The following is a 23,635-nucleotide window of genomic DNA, read 5'->3' as shown; positions in this document are numbered from 1 at the left end:
TTAGTTAAATCTCACTTCCTGTTCTGAAGCTTACTGAAATGGATTTTTGAAGGCTGGGTGTGGTGGCTCATGCCTGTAATCCCAGCACTTTGGGAGGCCGAGGTGGGTGGATCACTTGAAGCCAGGGGTTTTGAGACCAGCTTGGCCAACATAACGAGACCCTGTCTCTACTAAAAATGCAACAATCAGCCGGGCATGATGGTGCATGCCTGTAATCCCAGCTACTCAGGAGGCTGAGGCACGAGAATCACTTGAACCTGGGAGGCAGAGATTGCAGTGAACCAAGATTGCGCCACCTTACTCCAACCTGGGTGACAGAGTGAGAGCCTGTTTCAAGAAAAAAAAAAAAGAAAAAAATAAAAGAAAAGAAAGAAATGGGTTTTTGAAATTACTCTGTTATGTATACTTGTATTGTTTTAAAAGAAAACTTGAATATAGAAATAAATGGGTCTACATTTAGAGAGACTGGGTATTTATAAATAAACATAATATATTTGTTTATGTTTTGGAGGCCAAATGACTGGAATTTGCTTTTACAACATGCTGTTAAAGCTGAACTCTTTTCTACCTCACCTTTTTAGAGGAGCCACGTGGTGCTTTGCTGGTTAAGCTGGCTGGAGTAGAACTCACTGAAACTGGGAAGGCATGGTTACAAAAAGAGCTAAAACCTTCCCAATTACTATGGTTCCAACTTCTTGGAAAGGAGAATTCAGTACTCTTTTGCTATCTTTTAGTGAATAAGGTAAGCAGTGTGAAGAAACAACTAGCAATATCTTATTCTTCTTATTACTTATGTGTAAACACTTATTTAACTAGAACTTTGGATATATAATGGGACTGACTTTTTTTTTGCTTTTTTAAACTGCTACGGATAGTGATTATGCATAGAGAACTAGGTGTCTTATATACAAATTTTATTTTTGTTATATATGTAATTTATGTTTATTATAGAAAAAATAAAATTAAGAAAAAAAAACTTCAAATTATTATTTTTTATTATTATTATTTATTTATTTATTTTTAGATGGAGTCTCGCTCTGTTGCCGGGCTGCAGTGCAGTGGCACGATCTTGGCTCACTGTAACCTCCACCTCCCACGGGTTCAAGTGATTCTCCTGCCTCAGCCTCCCAAGTAGTTGGGACTACAGGGGCCCGCCACCATGCCCAGCTAATTTTTGTATTTTTAGTGGAGATGGGGTTTCACCATGCTGACCAGGATGGTCTTAATATCTTGACCTTGTGATCCACCCACCTCGGCCTCCCAAAGTGCTGGGATTACAGGCATGAGCCACTGCGCCTGGCCTATTATTTATTATTATTATTTTTTGAAACAGAGCCTCACTCTGTTGCCCAGGCTGGAGTGCAGTGTCATGATCTTGGTTCACTGCAACCTCTACCTCCCAGGTTTAAGCAATTCTGCTGCCTCAGCCTCCCGAGTAGCTGGGACTAGAGGTGCACACCACTACGCCTGGCTAATTTTTTGTATTTTTAAGTAGAATGAAGTTTCGCCATGTTGGCCAGGCGCGTCTCCAACTCCTGACCTCAGGTGATCCGCCTGCTTCAGCCTCCCAAAGTGCTGGCAATATAGGCATGAGCCACCATGGCCATAAGCTTCAAATTATTAATGACTCTGGGCATTGCTAATTTAGGAAGTATCATTATATGTTTGTTTATGTATGGGTATATTACATCATGCTTGTTACTATAAACCACTTGTTGAGTGAGGCTTGTCAGCTGGAAACTACAAACAGCCGGGGTGTTTCCTGAGGGTTTGCTTAGTCTGGTCCAATATGTTGTTGATAGGTCTGTCTAAGTGTATAAATCTTTGAACCATAAAGTTGAACATTCTTAGGTACTAGTTCTGATCAGTGATGAGTCATTTAAAGATATTGCCTCAGAGTTTTCTTACCTTTATAATTGGCCATAGCCATTGTAAAACTGGAAATGACAGTTTCATCTTTGTTGCTGAATCACTGTCCCGAATCCCTGGATGTGTCTTACTCCAGATTTTTTTGGTGGGCCATCAGATAGGTTTTCATACCTTGATCACTTCTATGATATTCAGCTCTTAAAATTATAATTATGAGCTGGGTACAGTCACTTGTGCCTGTAATCCCAGCAACTCAGGAGGCTGAGGTGGGAGGAATGCTTCAGCCTACACAGTCGAGACTGCAGTGAGCTATGATCGCGCCACTATACTTCAACCTGGGCGACAGAGACAGACCCCTTCTTTTAAATAAAATAAGATGATTAGAATTTTGACCATTTTAATTCTTAAAAGCTTTTTGAATTATTAATAGAAAGCTTAATGAAATTCCTTAATTTTTGCATGTCCAGATGATATTCAGTACTTTCAAAATAAGAATTATCTAAAACTAATTAATTGAAGTATCTTATATTTTAAAAGTAAGTTTAAAAGTAAGTTAATAAAGGCTGGGCATGGTGACTCATGCCTGTAATCTCAGCACTTTGTGAGGCTGAGGCTGGCAGTATACTTGAGGTGAGGAGTTCGAGACCACCCTGGCCAACTTGGTGAAACCCTGTCACTACTAAAAATACAAAAATTAGCTAGGCATGGTGCTGGGTGCCTGGAATCCCAGCTACTCAGGAGGCTGAGGCAAGAGAATCGCTTGAACCCTGGAGGCGGAGGTTACAGTGAGCCGAGATTGTGCCACTGCACTCCAGCCTGGGTGACAGAGTGAGACTCCGCTTCAAAAAAAACAAAAAGAAAAACCAAAAAAAGTAAGTTAATAATACAAAGTTGTATAAAACATCCCAAAGGCCTTACAAAAATATTAGCTTTTAAATTAAAGAGTATAATTACCAAAAAAAGGAGATAATTATGATGATGATAAAGATAGCAATGATGTATATTTTGAGGGTCAACATGTGCCAGACGCTGAGCTAAGGTGCCATGCTTATATTATGTCACTTATCTTCAAAACCACTCTACAGGGTTGTTGTTTTTATTCCCACTTTCAGGTGAGACTTTTAGGGAAACTGATTGTCTTGATCAGGGTAACTCAGAAGAAGAGCCTGTATTCAAACCCAACTCTTCCTGGCTCCTGAGCCTACATTTCATCTTATAAGCATATCTCTATTTTATCTCGCTTCCTAGTTGACCAAACTACGCTATACACATAGAGTGATAATTTACTTCTCCTGTTTGAATTTTGCTAATGTGTGAGGTGGACTTTTAATTATTCTGAGTTTGGTTCAAGGGAATGAGCTTATAAGATTTGAAAGATTTAGAAAAATATAATTGCTTTATAACTGTTATCATGTACTAAAAATTTCTGAATTTGAAGGAACAGAATTTTATTAACCCTTTGTTAAGATTAAAATCCCACAAGGATTGTAGAAGTATCTAGGCAGGATCTCCTTTTATTTATTTATTTATTTTCCCGAGATGGAGCCTTGCTCTGTCACCCAGGCTGGAGTGCAATGGCGCGATCTCGGCTCACTGCAATCTCCGCCTCCCGCGTTCAAGCAATTCTCCTGCCTCAGCCTCCTGAGTGGCTGGGATTACAGGCGCCTGCCACCACACGCGGCTAATTTTTGTGTTTTTTTAGTAGAGGCAGAGTTTCACCTTGTTGGCCAGGCTGGTCTCGAACTCCTGACCTCGTGATCCGCCTGCCTCGGCCTCCCAAAGTGTTGAGATTAACAGGCATGAGCCACTGCGCCCCGCCAGGATCTCCTTTATACAGTAAATTAATGAAAAAAAAAATCCCATTTATCCAGTTTCATTAGGAGGTGAGGTATTCCATGAATGAAATTTCCTGTAGGATGAAGACTCAATGGCCCAAACTATTTTTATGTTAATAATTTTGAGGGAGGTCTTTTAAAAGTGTATTTACTTGCCAGTGCTGTCCAAAACACTGGAATTCTGAACCTCATTTAACAGTTCAGTGATGATTCAGTTCATTTTGCATTTGACCACTACTTTCAGTTTAGTTTCTCTTCGTCTCTTAGTTTCTTTTGCTGGTCCTGCTGTCACTCTGCCTATCTTGTGCATCCCACCTCCCCTCCATAGAACCACCGATAGACCAAAAACACATTTTTCGTACTTTATTGCTTCCTCACCACTTTGGGTGAGGAGAACAGTGAGTCTGTGGAGAATTCCATGGTATAAAAGAGTTAACTGATTTTGAGAAAGGGTCTCTTCTAGTAATAAAAATCCTTGGATTTAGCAAGAGCTGTTTTGGGGGAGCCTTGGGGACCATTTTTGCCTTTTCTTTGGAGGACTAAAATTGTTGAATGACTGATTTTTAAGGTAAATAAGATGTGATGGGTTTAACAACAATTATCTTAAATAATTGGTTTGTATTATTTTTAAATTCAAGGGTGGATATTTCAGCGTGAATCTGAATGAAGAAATTTTGAGAAGAGGTCTTGGCAAAACTGTTCTTGTTAAAGGGCTTAAATATGATTCTAAAATCTATTGGAGAGTTCACAGAAACTTACTTAAAGCTGAATTAACAGCCTTAAAAAAAGGAGAAGGAATATGGAAGGAAGACTCTGAAAAAGAAAGTTATTTGGAAAAATTAAAAGATTCCTGGAGAATATGGAAAAAGGACAATTTTCTAAAAACAACAGGATCAGATTTCAACTTGAAAAAGGAAAGTTATTATGACAAACTTAGAAGGACTTATGAAATATGGAAAGACAACATGAACAACTACTCCTTAATACTGAAGTTCAAAGAACTTATAAGTCGCATACACTTTCGTAGAAAAGGGTGAAACAGTCAAGAGATCTAGAGGTAACCTTCTCCAAAGAGTAAATATGTAAATATATGGACATTTTTGACTCAAAATGGGAGTTTTGCCAAATGATCAAAGTGTTAGTCTAATGGCATTTAAATATTAAAAAGAGATGATTATTATAATGTCAGAATTAATTTAAACAAATTATAATTAATTAATATGATTTTAGGAAAGATGAAATACTTCATGAGAAGTTACCAGGCTGAATGATTTATATATATAGCGCTACTGTGTGAAGAGAAAGTTTAACTCTTCACCACTATGTTGTTTTTAGTTATTTTGGGCAGCTATATTGAATTTTTTGTTTCTTTGTTTTGACACGAGGTTTCGCTCTTGTTGCCCAGGCTGGAGTGCAGTGGCGTGATCTCAGCTCACTGCAACCTCCTGTTTCCTGGGTTCAAGTGATTCTCCTGCCTCAGCCTCCCAAGTAGCGGGGATTACAGGCATGCGCCACCATGCCCAGCTAATTTTGTATTTTTAGTAGAGACGGGGTTTCTCTATGTTGGTCAGGCTGGTCTCGAACTCCCGACCTCAGATGATCTGCCCACCTCGGCCTCCCAAAGGGCTAGGATTACAGGCGTGAGCTACCCAGCCCAGCTTTTTTTGTTTTAACACGGAGTTTTGCTCTTGTCACCCAGGCTGCAGTGCAGTGGCGTGATCTTGGCTCACTGCAACCTCTGCCTCCTGGGTTCAAGTGATTCTTCTGCCTCAGCCACCCAAGTACCTGGGACTACAGGAGCTCACCATGAAGGCTGGCTAATTTTTGTATTGCCATATTGAATTTTTGTTTAAAGAAGATACATGTTTATTTTTCCAGTTTTATTACCTTTCACTATAATAAAGGAATTCTTTATGCTTTATGTGCAAAGTAGCTTTTTTCTCCTAACTGCTTTCTAATTGCTTGTGAATTTGGGGGCAGGGTCTCTTAGATCATTCCTTGTAATAAAGAATGGCTAATTTCTAACTGTTGTTAGATGAGGGGGCTAATCCAGAGGACAAAAACAATGTACTAGCTGGGCATGGTGGCTCAAGCCTGTAATCCCAGCACTTTGGGAGGCTGAGGTGGACGGATCACTTGAGGTCAGGAGTTCGAGACCAACGACCAGCCTGGCTAATATGGTGAAACCCCCGTCTCTACTAAAAATACAAAATTAGCCAGATGTGGTGGCTCACACCTGTAATCTCACGTACTTGGGAGGCTGAGGCAGGAGAATCGCTTCAACCTGGGAGGTAGAGGTTGCAGTGAGCCCAGATCACACCACTGCACTCCTGCCTGGGTGACAGAGCGAGACTCCGTTTCAAAAACAAAACAAACAAAAAAACAATGTACTGAGGATGGCAGCACAGAGGATAGAAAAAACTGAGATGCCTGACATTGTTGAGTCCTTGAGGTAGCCAATACTTGAACTGCCCTGCTTCCCAATTTCTTGTTATTTGAGATAGCAATTAAAAAACTTGCTGATAAAATCATCTTGACAGTGTAAGCTTCTTTTTTTTTTTTTTTGAGACGGAGTCTCACTCTGTCGCCCAGGCTGGAGTGCAGTGGCGCGATCTCGGCTCACTGCAAGCTCCGCCTCCCGGGTTTACGCCATTCTCCTGCCTCAGCCTCCTGAGTAGCTGGGACTACAGGTGCCCGCCACCTCGCCCGGCTGGTTTTTTGTATTTTTTAGTAGAGACGGGGTTTCACCGTGTTCTCCAGGATGGTCTCGATTTCCTGACCTCGTGATCCGCCCGTCTCGGCCTCCCAAAGTGCTGGGATTACAGGCTTGAGCCACTGCGCCCGGCCGACAGTGTAAGCTGCTTTCGCCAGGCCAGCAGTAATGCACTCACATCCACCAAGTCTATACAAGTTTTTTTTTTTTTTAATAGTTTATGATACCAAGAAAATTCAGACTTATCATCTAGTCCAGATAGTTGACTCCTGTTAGAATTAATAGCACAGAATGAGAAGTATACTGCTGCTGCTGCCTGACTCCTTTTTTTTTTTTTGAGGTGGAGTCTTGCCCTGTCGCCAGACTGGAGTGCAGGGTTCACTGCAACCTCTGCCTTCCCAAGTTCAAGCAATTCTCCTGCCTCAGCCTCCCGAGTAGCTGGAACTACAGGCACACGCCACCACGCCCAGCTAATTTTTACATTTTTATTAGAGATAGGGTTTCGCCATGTTGGCCAGGATGGTCTCGATCTCTTGACCTCGTGATCCGCCGGCCTCAGCCTCCCAAAGTGCTGGGATTACAGGTGTGAGCCACTGCGCCTGACCCTGACTCCTTCTTAGAACATAAGAAAATGGATTCTGCATCCTTTAGAAATTAAACATTCATTTTCAATGAGGTCCCAAATGTTCCAAAGATTTTATGTGTGAATGTGTTTTATTTCATGACCTTTCTTTGGGATAGGATAGGAAGTCACATCCTAGTTTTTATTTCCTGGTTTCTATGCCTCAATAGCTTTTTGTTTTAAGGGGATGTTTTTTTTTTATTTACAGGGAAGTTAACCGAGTATATTTAAACTAGTTTTGTGGCAAGCTCTTGAGCCTTTTACTTTTCCAACTTGACATTGTGAATTACAGAATTTGGACCTAAGTCATTGTCTTCTAGTGATGTCAGATTGTATCATAGTTATCACTGTAGTTAGTTCTGATGGCCTCTACCAGCTCAGCCAGCATACAACTATCTTTCCAGTTAAGCCGTATGAAAGTGAGACTGATGTAGGTCATCCTGTGACTTGATCTAACCTTTCCCTTGATGATGTAGTAGGGAACCCTGATTTTATGAACAAGATGAGCAATGAGAAATGCAGATCAAGGGGTCTCCTCTCATGTGCAGTCACTGTTGCTGTCTATTCTTGTTCTCCACTTAGACGGTGGCAGTATTCATACTTACGTGAAAATCATATGGCTCTTGGGTGGAGAATTTCCATTGACTGGCAGCTTTTTTCTGGGCCTGCATTCACTTTTTCAGCCTGTCTCTGGTCAGTATCATAGAGCAGCTTGTTGGATAACCCAAGCACAAGCTGAACCGGGTAATTTTAGAAAAGCTAGATCTTTTGTCACTGGGATGGTTATTTTATTTTATTTTATTTATTTTATTTTTTTGAGACGGAGTCTCGCTCTGTCGCCCAGGCTGGAGTGCAGTGGCGCAATCTCGGCTCACTGCAAGCTCCGCCTCCCGGGTTCACGCCATTCTCCTGCCTCAGCCTCCCGAGTAGCTGGGACTACAGGCGCCCACAACCGCGCCTGGCTAATTTTTTGTATTTTTTTAGTAGAGACGGGGTTTCACCGTGGTCTCGATCTCCTGACCTTGTGATCCGCCCGCCTCGGCCTCCCAAAGTGCTGGGATTACAGGCGTGAGCCACCGCGCCCAGCCATCACTGGGATGGTTATAACAGGGCCATCTGAAAAAGTAAAAAGTCCCTATTAGGCTGGATATCAGACCAAAGCCCATACTCTTTGCCTTTCTTACATAGAGGATTTACTACTTTTTGGTCTTGTTGGGGCTCAGAACATGACACCCCAAAATGTGGCACCTTGGCATACTGAGTATTTTAAGTTGAAGGAAATTGAGAACACTGCAGAAGCAGGAAGGTCACTCTCTGACCTTCTGCCACCTTTCTTTCCTGAAGCAGGCCATAAAATAATTATCTGACCTGCCTCTCTTGAAAGTAGGTCAGAAGACCCTTATATCAGAGGGAGTCTTCTCTATCCCCAGAGGCCAAGAAAAATCTGATCAAATCGGCCTTATTCCCCCAAGTTTATTTATTTTTGTTTTCGAGATAGGGTATTGCTCTGTCACCCAAGCTGGAGTGCAATGGCGTGATCTTGGCTTATTGCAACCTCTGCCTTCTGGGTTCAAGCGATTCTCCTGCCTCAGCCTCCCAAATAACTGGGATTACAGGCGTGTACCACCACACCTGGCTAATTTTTGTATTTTTAGTAGAGACAGGGTTTTGCCATGTTGGCCAGGCTGGTCTCGAACTCCTAATCTCAGGTGATCCACCTGCCTCTGCCTCCCAAAGTCCTGGGATTACAGCTGTGAGCCACTGTACCCAGCCAGCTCCCCCGAGTTTGATACCATTAGGTCGTACCCATTTGTCCTCTGCATGATCGTCCATAAATATACATAGTTTTCCCTGGGTTTTTGAGTCTTCATTTCTGATGGCTCTTATGTCATATAAAATTTATATTAAATAAATTTTTATAGGTTTTTCTCTTGTTAATCTGTCTTTTATGAGGGATGTCAGTCTGAATCTTGCAATGAGTGAGGAAAAGATACTACGATTTTCCCCTACAATCTTGTCTTTAAAAAAACAGGATCCATAGCCACTCTGTTTTCCTTTCGGCCTTCTTTTCTTTTGGTACTTTGGGTACCTAGACTTCCTTGCTTTTAAAATATTTTTCTATCAAATGAATTTGGTTCTTTGTTTCTAAAGATTTGGATTTTTTGGTTCTTTTCAGTCTCTTCTTAATTTACGTTTCCTTTTTTGGGGTTTTTCATTTTCTATTCATACTTTTTCTTTTTTTTTTTTTTTTTTTTTTTTTTTTTGAGATGGAGTCTTGCTCTGTTGCCCAGACTGGAGTGCAGTGGCACAATCTCGGATCACTGCAACCCCCGCCTCCTGGGTTCACTCCATTCTCCTGCCTCAGCCTCCTGAGTAGCTGGGACTATAGGCGCTCGCCACTACGCCCGGCTAATTTTTTGTATTCTTTAGTAGAGACAGGGTTTCACTGTGTTAGCCAGGATGGTCTCGATCTCCTGACCTCATGATCCACCCACCTCGGCCTCCCAAAGTGCTGGCATGAGCCACCGCGCTCGGCATACTTTTTCTTTTTTTCTTGAGGTGGAGTCTCACTCTGTCACCCATGCAGGAGTGCAGTGGCATGATCTCGGCTCACTGCAACCTCCATCTCCTCGGTTCAAGTGATTCTCCTGCCTCAACTTCCTGAGCAGCTGGGATTACAGGTGTGTGCCACAACACCTGGCTAATTTTTTTATTTTTAGCAGAGATGGGGTTTCGCCATGTTGGCCAGGCTGGTCTTGAACTCCTAATCTCAGGCAATCTGCCCACCTCAGCCTCCCAAAATGCTGTGATTACAGGCATGAGCCACTGTGCCTAGCCGGAAACACATGTACTCTTCCACTAAGTGATGGGAATGTCAGCTCTTATCCAGGCACTTCCTCTCTCGCCTCACTTCTCAAATCATGCCTCTTTCTTCTTGTCTCAGAAAAATGAAATGCTGGCAGGTCCAGTAGCTTAGCAAATTTCAGGAGAGACAATCATGATTTCCCAGGATAGTGGGATATGTAATACCCTCAGCCTTGTAAAAAGAGAAGGGAAGTGTTAATGTCAAATCTCCTCCCCCATTTGAATGGGAAAGGGAAAGGATGGTTGCTGCTCTGTAGACTCTAACTTTCCCACTCCTCCTTACTCCCAGACCTCTTCTCTTAGCTGGTACTTGTGAAACCTAAATCAGCTTGACTTCTCCCACTACTGGGAAGTCTGGGGATACTGCTGCCTGAAATACCGTCTTCTTAAAACTTGACTCAAAGGAAAATTAGAGCCATGGATCCCAACAGTGCTGCTGTTATGCCTGCTATATCTGGTAACTCCTGGAGTCCGGTAGAGATCCCAGTCAGTACCTCACACCAACCTAATACGCTTGCAAACCTGCTTTTAGAGAATTAACTGCACCGGGCACGGTGGCTCATGCCTGTAATCCCAGCACTTTGGGAGGCCGAGGCAGGCAGATCACTTGAGGCTAGGAGTTCGAGACCAGCCTCGCCAACATGGTAAAACCCTGTCTCTAATAAAAATACAAAAATTAGCCAGGTGTGGTGGCAGGTGCCTGTAGTCCCAGCTACTCGGGAGGCTGAGGCAGAGAATTGCTTAAACCCAGGAGGCGGAGGTGGCAATGAGCTGAGATCGTGCCACTGCACTCCAGCCTGGGTGACGGAGCAAGACTCCATCTCAAAAAAAGAATCAACTGCACTTGAGGCAGGCAGATAATGTTATGCAAGAGTTTTATCTTCTTCTGAATTGCTCCAGCATCATTTGGCTCCTCAACAATGTAAGGACTGCATCTTTGAGCTATAAGACCCTCCCTTGGGTAATTAAACTCTATGTGCTGTCAAGGGGCATGTTGTTGACACAGTTTGTCCCCAGTCCAGTGTTACATGTGCTAGCTACCATTTGTTAAAGTAGGCAGATAGCCAGAAATGAGCAGACAAGGGAGCTCCTCTGAGAAAAGTCCTGGAGATGCTGCCCACTAATAATCAGCACTGCCCACTCACAGTCAGCAAAAACAAAACAAAACAACAAAAAAACAAAACCCAGTGGCTACACTGGCTACTTCTGGCCTTATGGTTGGTCTCCTGCATTCCTAAAGGGTACGTATAAGGCCCAAGCCACAGATACCATGGTAGAAACTTTCCCTGCTGATGAGCATGTGCACTCCTCCAAAAATTCACCCTAGAGTAGCCTTTTGCTCATTATAATAGTAAAAAACACTCCCCTGGGTGGAGATTTTAAATGCTAATGAGACATGTGACATGTGTACTGGCATGTACAACCACAGAGCGTGCACGCCCAAAGAGACTTCCTGAAACATCTTGCGAGTAACATTCCCCTCACGCCCCTTTCTGAATAATCATGTAATATTCTCATAAAGAGAATCCTCCAGCACTAGCTGCTGCTGGCTTTTTTTTTGAGACAGAGTCTTGCCTCTGTCGCTCAGGCTGGAGTGCGGTGGTGCGATCTTGGTTCCCTGCAAACTCTGCCTGCTGGGTTCAAGTGATTCTCCTGCATCAGCCTCCCGAGTACCTGGGACCACAGGCACACACCATCACACCTAGCTACATTTTTGCATTTTTAGTAGAGACAGGGTTTCACCATGTTTGCCAGGCTGGTGTTGAACTCCTGACCTCAAGTGATCCACCTGCCTTGGCCTCCCAAAGTGCTGGGATTACAGGTATAAGCCACCGCACCTGGCCTGCTGCTGGTTTCTTATTTCACCATGTACTGTCTCTTTACTTAAATGTTACTACTACTGTTTTTCCAGCTGGAGCAACCTAGAGCTGTTTTTCACTCCTCTCTAGGAATGTACTTTATCTTCCTTCAATAAACTCTGCTACTTAACCCTTGCTGTGCATCTCTTGGCTGAATTATTTCTTCCAAGTTAGACTAGAACTGAGAATTCTTGCACCTCCTGATAACACATTGACATAAAGAGGCTACGTGGTTCAAGAAGCCAAGAAACAGCAGTGTTCTAGACGTTCAGGGTACCAACAGAAACAGTATTGCTTAGCCGTCATTAAAAGATATGACAGGGCTAGGCGCAGTGGCTCACGCCTGTAATCGCAGCACTTTGGGAGGCCGAGGTGGGCAGATCACTTGAGGTCAGGAGTTCCAGACCAGCCTGGCCAACATGATGAAACCCCATATCTACTAAAAATAAAAAAATTAACTGGGCGTGGTGGTGGGCGCCTGTAGTCCCAGCTACTCCAGAGGCTGAGGCAGAAGAATTGCTTGAACCCAGGAGGCGGAGATTGCCGTGAGCTGAGATTGCACCACTGCTCTCCAGCCTGGTGACAGAGTGCGACTCCTTCTCAAAAAAGAAAAAAGAAATGACAGCTATACTAAGGGAGTGGCTACACTGCTGGGATAGTTGAGGAGGAGCTGGTTTCCTAGGAGATGCTTCTTAATGATATGGAGCTTCTCTAAAGTCACTACCAAGGCAGCTATTTCTTTTTCTTTTTCTTTTTTTTTTGAGATGGAGTTTCACTCTTGTTGTCCAGGCTGGAGTGCAATGGCACGATCTCAGCTCACCTCAACCTCTGCCTCCCGGGTTCAAGCAATTCTCCTGCCTCAGCCTCCCGAGTAGCTGGGATTACAGGCATGTGCCACCATGCCCAGCTAATTTGGTATTTTTAGTTTCAGAGAAGGGGTTTCTTCATGTTGGTCAGGCTGGTCTCTAACTCCGAACCTCAGGTGATCCACCTACCTTGGCTTCCCGAAGTCCTGGGATTACAGGCATAAGCCACTGCACCCAGCCACCGAGGCAGCTATTTCTATGAAGGCAAATCACAGGGAGAAAGTAATACAAATTTATTAATATGAAAAGGCTGAAGAAAATAAAAAACTCAAGATTAATATTAAAATGGTTAAGGCCAGGCGCAGTGGCTCATGCCTGTAATCCTAACACTTTGGGAGGTCAAGGTGGGTGGATCACCTGAGGTCAGGAGTTTGAGACCACCCTGACCAACATGGTGAAACTCTGTCTCTACTAAAAATATAAAAATTAGCCAGATGTGGTAGCGGGCACCTGTAATCCCAGCTACTCAGGAAACTGAGGCAGGAAAATCGCTTGAACTGGGGAGGTGGAGGTTGTAGTGAGCCGAAATTGTGCCACTGTACTCCAGCCTGGGTGAAAGGGTAAGACTCTGTTTAAAAACAACTAAACAAATAAAAAATTAAAATTTTTTGTTTTAAAATTTTAAAACACCTGCCAGGTGAGGTGGTTCACCGCTATAATCCCAGCACTCTGGGAGGCTGAGGTGGGCAGATCACCTAAGGTCAGGAGTTCGAGACAAGCCTGGCCAACATGGCAAAACCTTGTCTCTACTAAAAATACAAAAATGACCCGGGCGTGGTGGTGGGCACCTGCAATCCCAATTACTCGTGAGGCTGAGACAGGAGAATTGCTTGAACCTGGGAGGCGGGGGTTGCAGTGAGCTGATTGTTGTGCCACTGCACTCCAGCCTGGGCGATAGAGCGAGACTTTGTGTTAAAAAAATAAAATAAAATAGGTTAAGAACAGAAATTTAACAGTAAAACAGTAAAAATGCTTTTTAAATGAACAAACTATACTTTCTTTTTCAAGGTGGCAATTTGAACTCATTCTTTTAACTTGCATTCCTCCCATTAAAATTACATCAAACTATTAAATATTATAATTTGAAAATGATATTAATGATGGAAAATCAGGAAAGGTATCATTAATTAGCTAGATATTTTAATATTTTGCAAATTATGATGAGGTGGTATTGTACTGAGATACTGATGACTTGAGTTCATTATTATACTTAAAGAAAAAAGGTAGGATTTATCTAGTAAGTAAGTGGGTAGGATTACCCAATTACAATCCAAAAAGCCCATCCCCTTGTTTGGGATCTCTGAGAGTTACTCCCTTTTGGTCAGGTCTAGAGGTAGTTCCTCATGGTCTGGAAGCCTTAGTTCAAATGTCAATGCATCCACTATATAATGCGAGGAAAACAGAATTCAGTGGTCCACAACTATGTCTTGTCCTGCCGGAGAGGAATAATGATAGCTCCTGGTTCTAGTTGTGTGTGTTTCTTGGTCATATCATCTGGGTGCCTCAGTTCTGTTTTCTGTAAGATCATCCTTATCCTCCATGACCTCTTCAAAAATAGCCATTGGAGGCCGGGCGTGGTGGCTCACACCTGTAATCCCAGCACTTTGGGAGGCTGAGGTGGGCGGATCACAAGGTCAGGAGATCGAGACCATCCTGGCTAACATGGTGAAACCCTGTCTCTACTGAAAATACAAAAAATTAGCTGGGAGTGGTGGTGGGCACCTGTAGTCCCAGCTACTCTGGAGGCTGAGGCAGGAGAATGGCATGAACCCGGGAGGCAGAGCTTGCAGTAAGCCGAGATCGTGCCACTGCACTCCAGCCTGGGCAACAGAGTCAGACTCTGTCTCAAAAAAAAAAAAAAAAAAAAAAAAAATAGCTATTGGAGCAGATCCACCTTTTGAGATCTGGACACCTCTTTCTATTGATCTGGGTTGAGAAGCCCAGGGATGGCTAAAGGGTTGAGAATCACAGGACTTTATTCTTCCAGAGACTTAATCTTATATGGTTATGAGATTTACCAACTTACTAGGCAGGATGGAGGTCTTTGGGGATCTTTTGATCTCACTTGGTTCTGTTCTGAGTATTACTGCTTTGCTTCTTGTTCATTTTTAATGAACACATTGGAACATTGTTTTTCTTTTTTTTTTTTGAGACAGGGTCTTGCTCTGTTGCCCAAGCTGGAGTACAGTGGCATGATCTCAATGCACTGCAACCTCTGCCTCCAGGGCTCAAGTGATCCTCCCACCTCAGCCTCCTGAATAGGTGAGACTACAGGTGCACACCAGCACCACTATGTCCAGCTAATTTTTTTGTGTTTTTTGTAGACACGGGTTTCACCATGTTGTCCAGGCTGAATTTGAACTCTTGGGCTTGAGTGATCTGCTGGCCTTGGCCTCCTAAAATGTTGGGATTACAGGGTGAGCTACCGTACCTGGCCAACCACTGTTTTTCTTTCTTTTCTTTTTTTTTTTTGAGATAGAGTCTTGCTCTGATGCCCAGGCTGGAGTGCAGTGGCACGATCTCAGCTCACTGCAACCTCCGCCTTCTGGGTTCAAGCAATTCTCCTGCCTCAGCCTCCCGAGTAGCTGGTACTACAGACGCGCACCACCACGCCTGGCTAATTTTTTTCTGTATTTTTAGTAGAGACAGGGTTTCAACATATTGGCCAGGCTGGTCTTGAACCCCTGTCCTCATGGTCTGCCCGCCTCAGCCTCCCAAAGTGCTGGGAATTACAGGCATGAGCCACTGCACCCGGCCTAAACACTGTTTTTCATTTGTAGGCTCTGCCTATTAGTGAGATGTGAAATCAATTAAAAAAGAAAAAGATAAAGGAACAGAACAGGATAAAATATATCAGAGTGCATTGAAAATAGCAAAGGTAAGTATTGTTAATTTTTTGTTATAAATATATTTGAATGTATGCACTCGTTTGCAATGCAAAAATATGACATTATTGGTTACTAAAAGTCAGTACCAAGGATCTCATTTTCTAGCACACTCTTTGGAAGAAACCTGATTATCCTTTCCTTCCTTTCCTTTTCTTCCTTTCCTTCCTTTCCTTCCTTTCTTTCTTTTCTTTCTTTTCTTCCTTTTCTTTCTTTCTTTTCTCTTTCTTCCTTTTTTAGACAGAATCTTGCTCTGTCACCCAGGCTGGAGTGCAGTGGTGCAGTCTTGACTCACTGCAACCTCTGCCTCCTGGGTTCAAGCCATTCTCTTCCCTCAGCCTTCCTAGTAGCTGGAACCACAGGTGCACGCCACCATACCCAGCTAATTTTTAAATTTTTAATAGAGACAGGGTTTCACCATGTTGGCCAGGCTTGTCTTGAACTCCTGACCTCATTTGCCTACCTCGGGTTCCCAAAGTACTGGGCTTACAGGCATGAGCAACCACACCCGGCCAGCCTGATTATTTCTATAACTCAAGTGAAGACAGTGAGTAATTCAGACAGAAATAAGGTTTTTAAAAAATTGAGGCATTAGGATCATTACTTCTATTTTCTGCTTCATTTTGGTTATCAAAACACTTTATTTCTGTGTAACTAGCAATGAAATTGAGGAATTAGCACCCTCTTCTGTTCTGCAGCACTGTACATGTATCTATTTTAGCACTCGTTATTTATATTGTAAATATTTATTTACATGCCTCTCTAGTCCAAGGTACAGTAGACTTTATAATTCAAATACTGAATTTTGGATCATTTCTGCTCCTTCCACAGCAGGATTTGGCCCTATTTCTTGCTCATATAGGGAACTCCGTAAATATTTGTTAAATAAATGAATGAAAGAATAAATGAGTGGACCATCACAGTGTTGCCTTGTCATTTTGACCAGGACCTTTTTTTTTTTAGTCAGAATTTCCCCCATGCATCCCATGAGCCTACACCATGAAGATTAATTTGCTGAAGTGATCTGAGAGAACATTTGGTAAACTTGTCAAGTTTGAAAAGGGAGACATTTATTTTGGACAAAGCAAGCCATCTTAATATGTAGCTAGTTTAATTATGCAAATAAGTGAAACAAAAACTAAATACAAATTTTAAGGTATAGTTTTTCCTTTTGCTCTGTTTATACAGAAAAATCTAACCATTTGTTTTCTGCTTAAAAATAAACAGATGTTAGTAAAAGAGACTGCACACCCCACTAGAATTCCAAATGGTAGGGAAGAAGAGTTTTCCTTGTGGTGTAAATTGCCTCCTCCCTCCAACGCCCCCATCTTTCAAAACTTTAGAATTTGTACTGTAACTCTTTCACCAGTGTCTTTCCTCATTTTCTCTCTACAATTCAGTTTGCTTGTCTTTCTAAGCATTTGTTCAATGTCTATAAAAATGGTACTTCAGATTCTTTTAATTATATTGTTGAATTCTACAGAATCTTTTAATGATAGTATTGGAGGGGGAGCCCAGTATATTCCATGAGGGAAATCTGTAGCCTCAAAGTTTCAGTATTACTTCTAAGGCTGAATAAAGAAACTTCAATTAAAGGTCTGTCTTGGTGAGCAAGCCTTGACCATCTTGAAAGTTGCAGATATTGGCTCTGTGGGAGGTCTTTCTGGAAACAACATGCACAGAGCTGAGTTGTGAAGCTCTTAGGAAGGAGGAAAAGGGGGCACTTCCTTCTCTGACACTATTGTTTCCTCCAACTACTTCGTTCCCCTTCCCACCGCAGGAGAAATAAACAATCAAACACGTTGGAGAAGAACAGAAAATGGGGAAAGTTCACTTTAGCACACTTACTGCCTTTTAAAAAGTGTTCACCTTATCTTGAGAACTAAAATCTCCCGAGAAGTATAACTGAGGTTAAGAAAATCTTAGTTGAATAAAATTAACTTAGGCGCAGCTATGCTACTTTACCTTCACCCAGCATTCACAGGATGAAGTATTTTGCCAAGGTAGTGAAGTGGGGACCTAGTATTTAGAATTCTGATATGTAGTCCAGGCTCATTCCTAAGTTTAACAATTTAAATCATGTTTTCTTCTTATTTGTATGGTGAAATGTGCATTTGCTTATAATATTTTTGACCTTTCCAGATAAAATGGGAAAATAGTTATTTAGGCTTGTTATAGAAAAAATATAAATAGCTGCCATTTAAAAATAAATCATTAAAAAAAGTTATAGTCTGTTGGTAAATGAAGAATCAGAGTTTAGCCTTAAAAAGTTATTTTCCAGCAGAACACCTGTAGTTCCAGCTACTCAGGAAGCTGAGGCAGGAGGATCCCTTGAGCCCAGCAGTTAGAGCAGTTAAGAGTCCAGCCTGGGCAACATAGTGAGACCCCAGTCTCTAAAAAAACATTATTTTAAAAAAAAACATTATTTTCGGTTGGATGCTCATGCCTGTAATCCTAGTACTTTGGAAGGCCAAGGCGGTTGGATCACCTGAGGTCAGGAGTTTGAGACCAGCCTGACCAACATGGCGAAACCTCGTCTCTACTAAAAAACACAAAAATTAGCTGGGCATGGTGGCGGGTGCCTGTAATCCCAGCTACTCTGGAGGCTGAGGCAGGAGAATCGCTTGAGCCTGGGAGGCAGAGATTGCAGTGAACTGAGATCACGCCACTGCACTCCAGTATGGGCAACAGAGCAAGACTTTGTCTCAAAAAACAAAACAAAACAAAAAAACATTATTTTCCTCTGTATGCCAAAACATTTCATTTGTAGACTTCATTCATATTTAAAAACTTTCAGCCGGGCACAGTGGCTCAGGCCTGTAATCCCAGCACTTTGGGAGGTCGAGGTGAGCACATCACCTGAGGTCAGGAGTTCACCTGGCCAACATGGCGAAACCCCATTTCTACTAAAAATACAAAATTAGCCAGGCATGGTGGCGCCTGCCTGTAATCCCAGCTACTTGGGAGGCTGAGGCAAGAGAATCACTTGAACCCAGGAGGGCGAGGTTGCAGTGAGCTGAGATCGCGCAACTGCACTCCAGCCTCGGCAACGAGAGTGAAACTCCATCACACACACACACACAAAATAATAAGTAAATAAATAAAAAGTTTAAATAGGTTTCAAATATTAACAGTAAAGACATATTTGAGAACTCATTTTGTACCAGGCATTTTGCTAAGGGCTTTGCATGCACTGGTCTTATATAATTTACCATAAGAGGCATGTATTTCTTTCAGTAACCAACATCATAGTACTGCAAAAATGTGTTAGTTTATGAATTCAGGTATTTCAGCGAATCTCCATATTCCTGGATAAAGTTGCCAAAATATTAATAATTGTTGAAACACAGTGACTAGTACATAGGGTTTTACTATACTATTCTACTTTTGTGTATGTATAAACACTTCCATGATAAAAAGTGAAAAACACAAAAGAAAACAATCCTTTCAGAGATCAGCTATCCTGGTTGTGTTCCTTCCTCCCCATCTCCAGCTCCTGCCAGTTGGACCCACATGGGGACACATGCTTCTTCAGCTGGGGAGGGAAAGATTGGCAGCACTTACAGTTGGCCATTACTACTCCTCTCCCCTCAGTCTCCTGTGATGGATTTAGGACATTTCGCTTCTGATCTACTCTGTAGATTAAGTAGTATACATATAAATCAGTCTAAAGGTGTTTCTTCCTTTGGCAGCAGATTTAAGAGAGGGCGCCCTAGGGAACATCTATTCTTTTTTTTTTTTTTTTTTTTTTGAGACGGAGTCTCGCTCTGTCATCCAGGCTGGAGTGTAGTGGCACGATCTTTGCTCACTGCAACCTCCACCTCCTGGGTTCAAGCAATTCTCTGCCGCAGCCTCCCGAGGAGCTGGGATTACAGGTGGCTGCCACCACACCTGGCTAATTTTTGTATTTTTAGTAGAGACGGGGTTTTACCATGTTGGCCAGGCTGATCTCGAACTCCTGACCTTGTCATCCACCCGCCTCAGCCTCCCAGAGTGCTGGTATTGCAGGTATGAGCCATCGTGCCCAGCCCACATCTATTCTTTTTATTTGCTAGAATCTCTTCCTGCCTTCACTTGGTAGAACCAGCCCCTTTCATCTTGGGAACAAATCCTCTCTGGTTCCAAGTAGTTCTGATGGGCTGCTATTTATAATATCCCACCTTCCTGGCTATAAGGGTGTGTGTATAATCAGGGTCTGGCCACACATACACTCTACTTATTGTTGTCCACAGTAATTGACCTATGGATGGATACATGACCTAAGTCAGGTCAGTTCAAATCCTTTCCTACCCTCTTATTTACAGATGGTAAAAGCAAAAAGGCCTCTCTAGCTGAGACGATTGAAACCTGGAGCTGTCTCTAGCCATGTTCTCCCCACCCCCAGGTTGTACAGAAAGCTCATATGGAATAGGAGAGAACAGGATCAAAATACTGAGAAAAGCAGAGAGAGGGAAATAGTAGGAGCAAAGGTGACAGTGTGAGAGTGACAAAAATTGCTTGCTTGGCCAAACATTAGTCATGCTTCTGAGCCTTCTCCTGGGCCCATATATGCATTTTCTTGTAAAACTCAGTTTTAGTAAGGAGTTCTGCTAAGTCAGTTTAGCAAGAACCCCCAGTCTCCATATCTGATCACCCTCAATAGATCCTTCATCCTCCACTGTCCCCCAGGTCATGTCTGATCACCCTGGCCTGTGTTCAGCAAGAATCCAGTTAGGTCGGTTTAGCTGGAGTCCCTCATATCCCTGATGTTTCCTCTTAGTGATTTGTCATCCAGCAACCCCATCTGCTCTTTGTCTATAACTTCCCAGCTGCCTATGCTGTATTCTGCATGAGCTCCGTGCAGTAGTCCCTGTGTCGATTTCAGTGGTCCTGAATAAAGCCTTCCTTACCATGCTTTAACATTGAATAATTTTTTCTTTAACAAGAGAAATGCTGATTCTGAATTGCTAGACTCCCATCGTTTCTGAAGTCCTTATCCTTCCCCCATCGTAAAGTGGGAGTCAATACATCAGCTTTTTACTCAAGCTGGTTTGATAAGGGGTTTTGTTATTTGTACCTAAAGGCCGTGACCAATTCATAGAGTAGGGCCATAAAGACAGGTACTACGCTCTACTTCAGGAGTGCTATCTATATTCCAGCTAAGGCTAACCACCTAGAGCAGTGCCTGGCACATGGCAAGTACTGAAGAAATATGTGTTGAAAGAGGAATGCCTCCTTCTTGATAAGCTTTTTTGGTCAAGGTTTTCTTAACTTGGTGCATTGATTAAAATAGGGAATATTTATCTCCTTTCCTCTCTTGCTCATGGGTATAACTCAAGATGGTTGCTGTTTAAATTTGAACACCTTAAATAAGTGGCTCTTTTTGCAACTGGAAGCGCAATTTTTGTGCAGCTAGAAAAATCTTTTTCCAACACAGAAATTTCCAGTGCAGTTTTCTAAGAACCCCCCTGCGATATGCAGCGCAGTGGGCTCACAACAAGGCACATCAATCATTCTACCGTGTATCAGGCACCTCTTCCAGGATTTTCTGTGATCCTGGTGTCAGTGCACATTCTGTATCAAGGCAGAGATGATATGTAGAAATCTGGCAGCTATTTAGAAGGGAGGCTGGGCCGCGGTGTGCCAGTATAATTAATGAGAGTCATCACTCAGGAAATGAGGAGGGTGGGGGTTGGGAAGGATGCCTTTCACCATTCAATGGCATTTAAGAAAAATTGATGCTTTCTTAGCACTTTTAATGCTGGGAGGACATGAAGTCAAAGGATCACAGCAAAGGATTTTTTGTAACTACTGTACAGATGGATGTCCCTGTGCTTGAAGAAGCAGAGCTAATTCAACCCCAGACTTCTCAGCCAGGCGGATTTCAACCTTGTATTGAGCTACCAGCAGGAGTTCTTTATACTTGGAAAAGTGGTAAATCCTTACTAAAAGATCATAGCTTGCATGACCAAGAGATCATCTAGAAAAGGTACTTTATTACCATGTAGGATGTTTGTCTTACCTGCCCAAAGAAGTTTTAATGTAGGTCTCATTTTCTCCAGTTCCCCTTTAACCAGTGAAAGAGGAGGGCATTATTTGTTTTGTTTTTCTATTTATTCTTCGGTAACCATGGAAGAGTTTGTGTAACCTAGAGAGGCTGCTTATTACCCACTTTCTAATCCCTGTGTTATTATTCCATACTCTGATTGTCACAAGCAGGAAAAATAGTTCTGTCCTGCTTCTAAAAACTTAGCAATGTAACAAATTTTCTTGTTTTTAGTGATTTTCTCCAATTAATTAATTAATTGTTTTAGTGATTTTTCTCTGATAAATAATGTTAAAAAGACTTGGAGAGAAAAGCTACATTAAAAGATTATGGATGTATAAATATCCTAAACATTTAAGAACATGCATAATTATGATTCATATCAACTTCAGAATTATTACCCTTGGAAAGGGGTGGGGGTAACGAGTCAGGAGTTGGGGTTTAGCCGTATCTGTAATACTTTATTTAAAAAAGAAGGGGTTGGGGGAGCAGGAGTATTACATGGTGTATGTCCTGTTTTTGGTAGGTTTGAAATACCACACAATTAAAAAATTTGAAAGTTTACAAAATTATGGGAGTTGATTAAAACTATCAAAATAAAGTGCATAGCAAACAAGTGCTCTTATTAGAAACTTTGTGTCTGAGTTTATTTCAACATGTGCATCTGCATTTTTTCAGACTCAAGAAAGACAAACACCGGAGGTTAGGGGGTGAACTGCTGCTGTTGAGGGATTATCTTGGTGGTTTTTTTTTTTTTTGGCTTTTCTATTCACCATGGAGATTACCAGCAAAACAAATCTCCAACAAGCATGTTTACAAAATAAAAAGCAGTTTGGAGGCAGAGGGTTAATGACTTAATTTCTTATAAATTGAGGCTTATGTATGGGCATGTAAAAAAAACAAAAACAAAAGTAAATTTGGGGAGGTTTCTTTCTATAGAGGCAAAGAACGTTTTACCTATATTTTTTTCCAAATTGATTTCTTCCTGGTACTATTGGGAGGAAGAAATTCAAGTGGGTATTCTGGTGGCTTTTTTCTTTTTTCTAAGAGTCTAGGATTGTTTTCAGGATAAAGTTTCTTCTTGCCCATGGTGCTTTGCTGTGACATTGTAATTGCCTCTGTTGAATTGAATAATACAAATGGGTTGTTTCTATGGTATCGGCTAAGTGGGATGAAAAGGTGAAACCCTAGATCTTGTGCTGAGAGGTCACAGTGCTACCACCCTCCACACTAACTGTCTGTCAAAGCGGACAGGCAGCCAAGGCCCGGAGCTCCATTCTCAGGCACTCATTTGTAATTTACTCATTTGTAACTTCCTGGGCAAATTCACGCATGAAAAAAGAAAATGACTTTAGTTTATGTTGTCACTAAGCCCAGAAAATCCCTGCCAACCCCATGCTGCCAGCTTTCCTAGGACATTCTTATTGGAAGATTATTTTAAACTGAAAGGTGAGTGAAGAGCTGCGTCCCCACTCCTTCCCAGCCAGGCTTTGAACTAACAATAGGGCAGGTTGAAAGAAGGCTGATAAATGTAAATCCTGGAATCCAGAAGCCGGATCACACTGCGGCAGTCTAGACCAGTGGCGGTTCCCGCATCCGCCCCTAGCTGGTCACTCATCCTGTCAGGGCGTTCAGTAGATTTCATCGTTTCATCTACACTTGAGTGCCTGCTCTGTGCAAGCTTTCCTCTGCCACCGCGGTCTTCTTACTCCCGGCAGGTTGCCCGCTTGAGTCAACCAGCTACTAAACGGATCTAAGTGAGTAAGTGTCCTGTTAATGCCAAGGAGTAGCATTTCCAAATGAAGAGACTGGGAATAAATAAAAGCAAAGTGTTATCATCCACACTCTCAATTTTAGTTGCACTTCACTCAAAGTGGATCTCTTTAATTTGCAGCATTGACAGATGCTATGTTCTGAGAATTTTGTTTTTTTTAAAGGAGGTAAGACGGGCATTTCAGAACACCTTTTACTTTGGTGCAAGTTGCACGCAGTTCCCATTCCCTGCCCCTTCACCTCCAACTTTGTTTCTCCTTTACCCGCCCACCACCGAGGCCCTCCAGCTACAGCCCCAAACTGAGTATCAGGGGATTACCCTG

The 23,635-nt window shown here is 42.4% G+C and overlaps 2 protein-coding genes across 5 annotated transcripts in view; one reads left to right on the top strand and one right to left on the bottom strand.

Moving 5' to 3' along the window:
- C2H3orf33 (chromosome 2 C3orf33 homolog) overlaps positions 1 to 22,284 on the top strand; it is a 59,713-nt gene extending 37,429 nt beyond the window's left edge. Inside the window, exons 4-7 of one of the 4 annotated variants that reach the window (XR_007723113.1) lie at positions 582 to 742; positions 4,343 to 4,761; positions 15,410 to 15,507; positions 21,313 to 22,284. Coding sequence is in view for 3 of the 4 variants with exons in the window: in XM_050778246.1 (XP_050634203.1) it covers positions 582 to 742; positions 4,343 to 4,741 (560 nt within the window). In the remaining variant the exon portion in view is untranslated. Of the gene's footprint in view, positions 1 to 581; positions 743 to 4,342; positions 5,626 to 14,785; positions 14,885 to 15,409; positions 15,508 to 21,312 lie in introns of those variants that run through there. The other 3 variants (XM_050778246.1, XM_050778247.1, XM_050778245.1) reach the window with 3 other exon arrangements.
- GMPS (guanine monophosphate synthase) overlaps positions 1 to 23,635 on the bottom strand; it is a 792,617-nt gene that overhangs the window by 186,020 nt on the left and 582,962 nt on the right. The window lies entirely within an intron of this gene.

This window comes from Macaca thibetana, chromosome 2 (genome assembly GCF_024542745.1).
Source record: "Macaca thibetana thibetana isolate TM-01 chromosome 2, ASM2454274v1, whole genome shotgun sequence".
NCBI classification, from domain to species: domain Eukaryota; kingdom Metazoa; phylum Chordata; class Mammalia; order Primates; family Cercopithecidae; genus Macaca; species Macaca thibetana.
The sequence above is the reverse complement of the archived record's forward strand: the minus strand, read 5'-3'. Positions and strand labels throughout refer to the sequence as shown.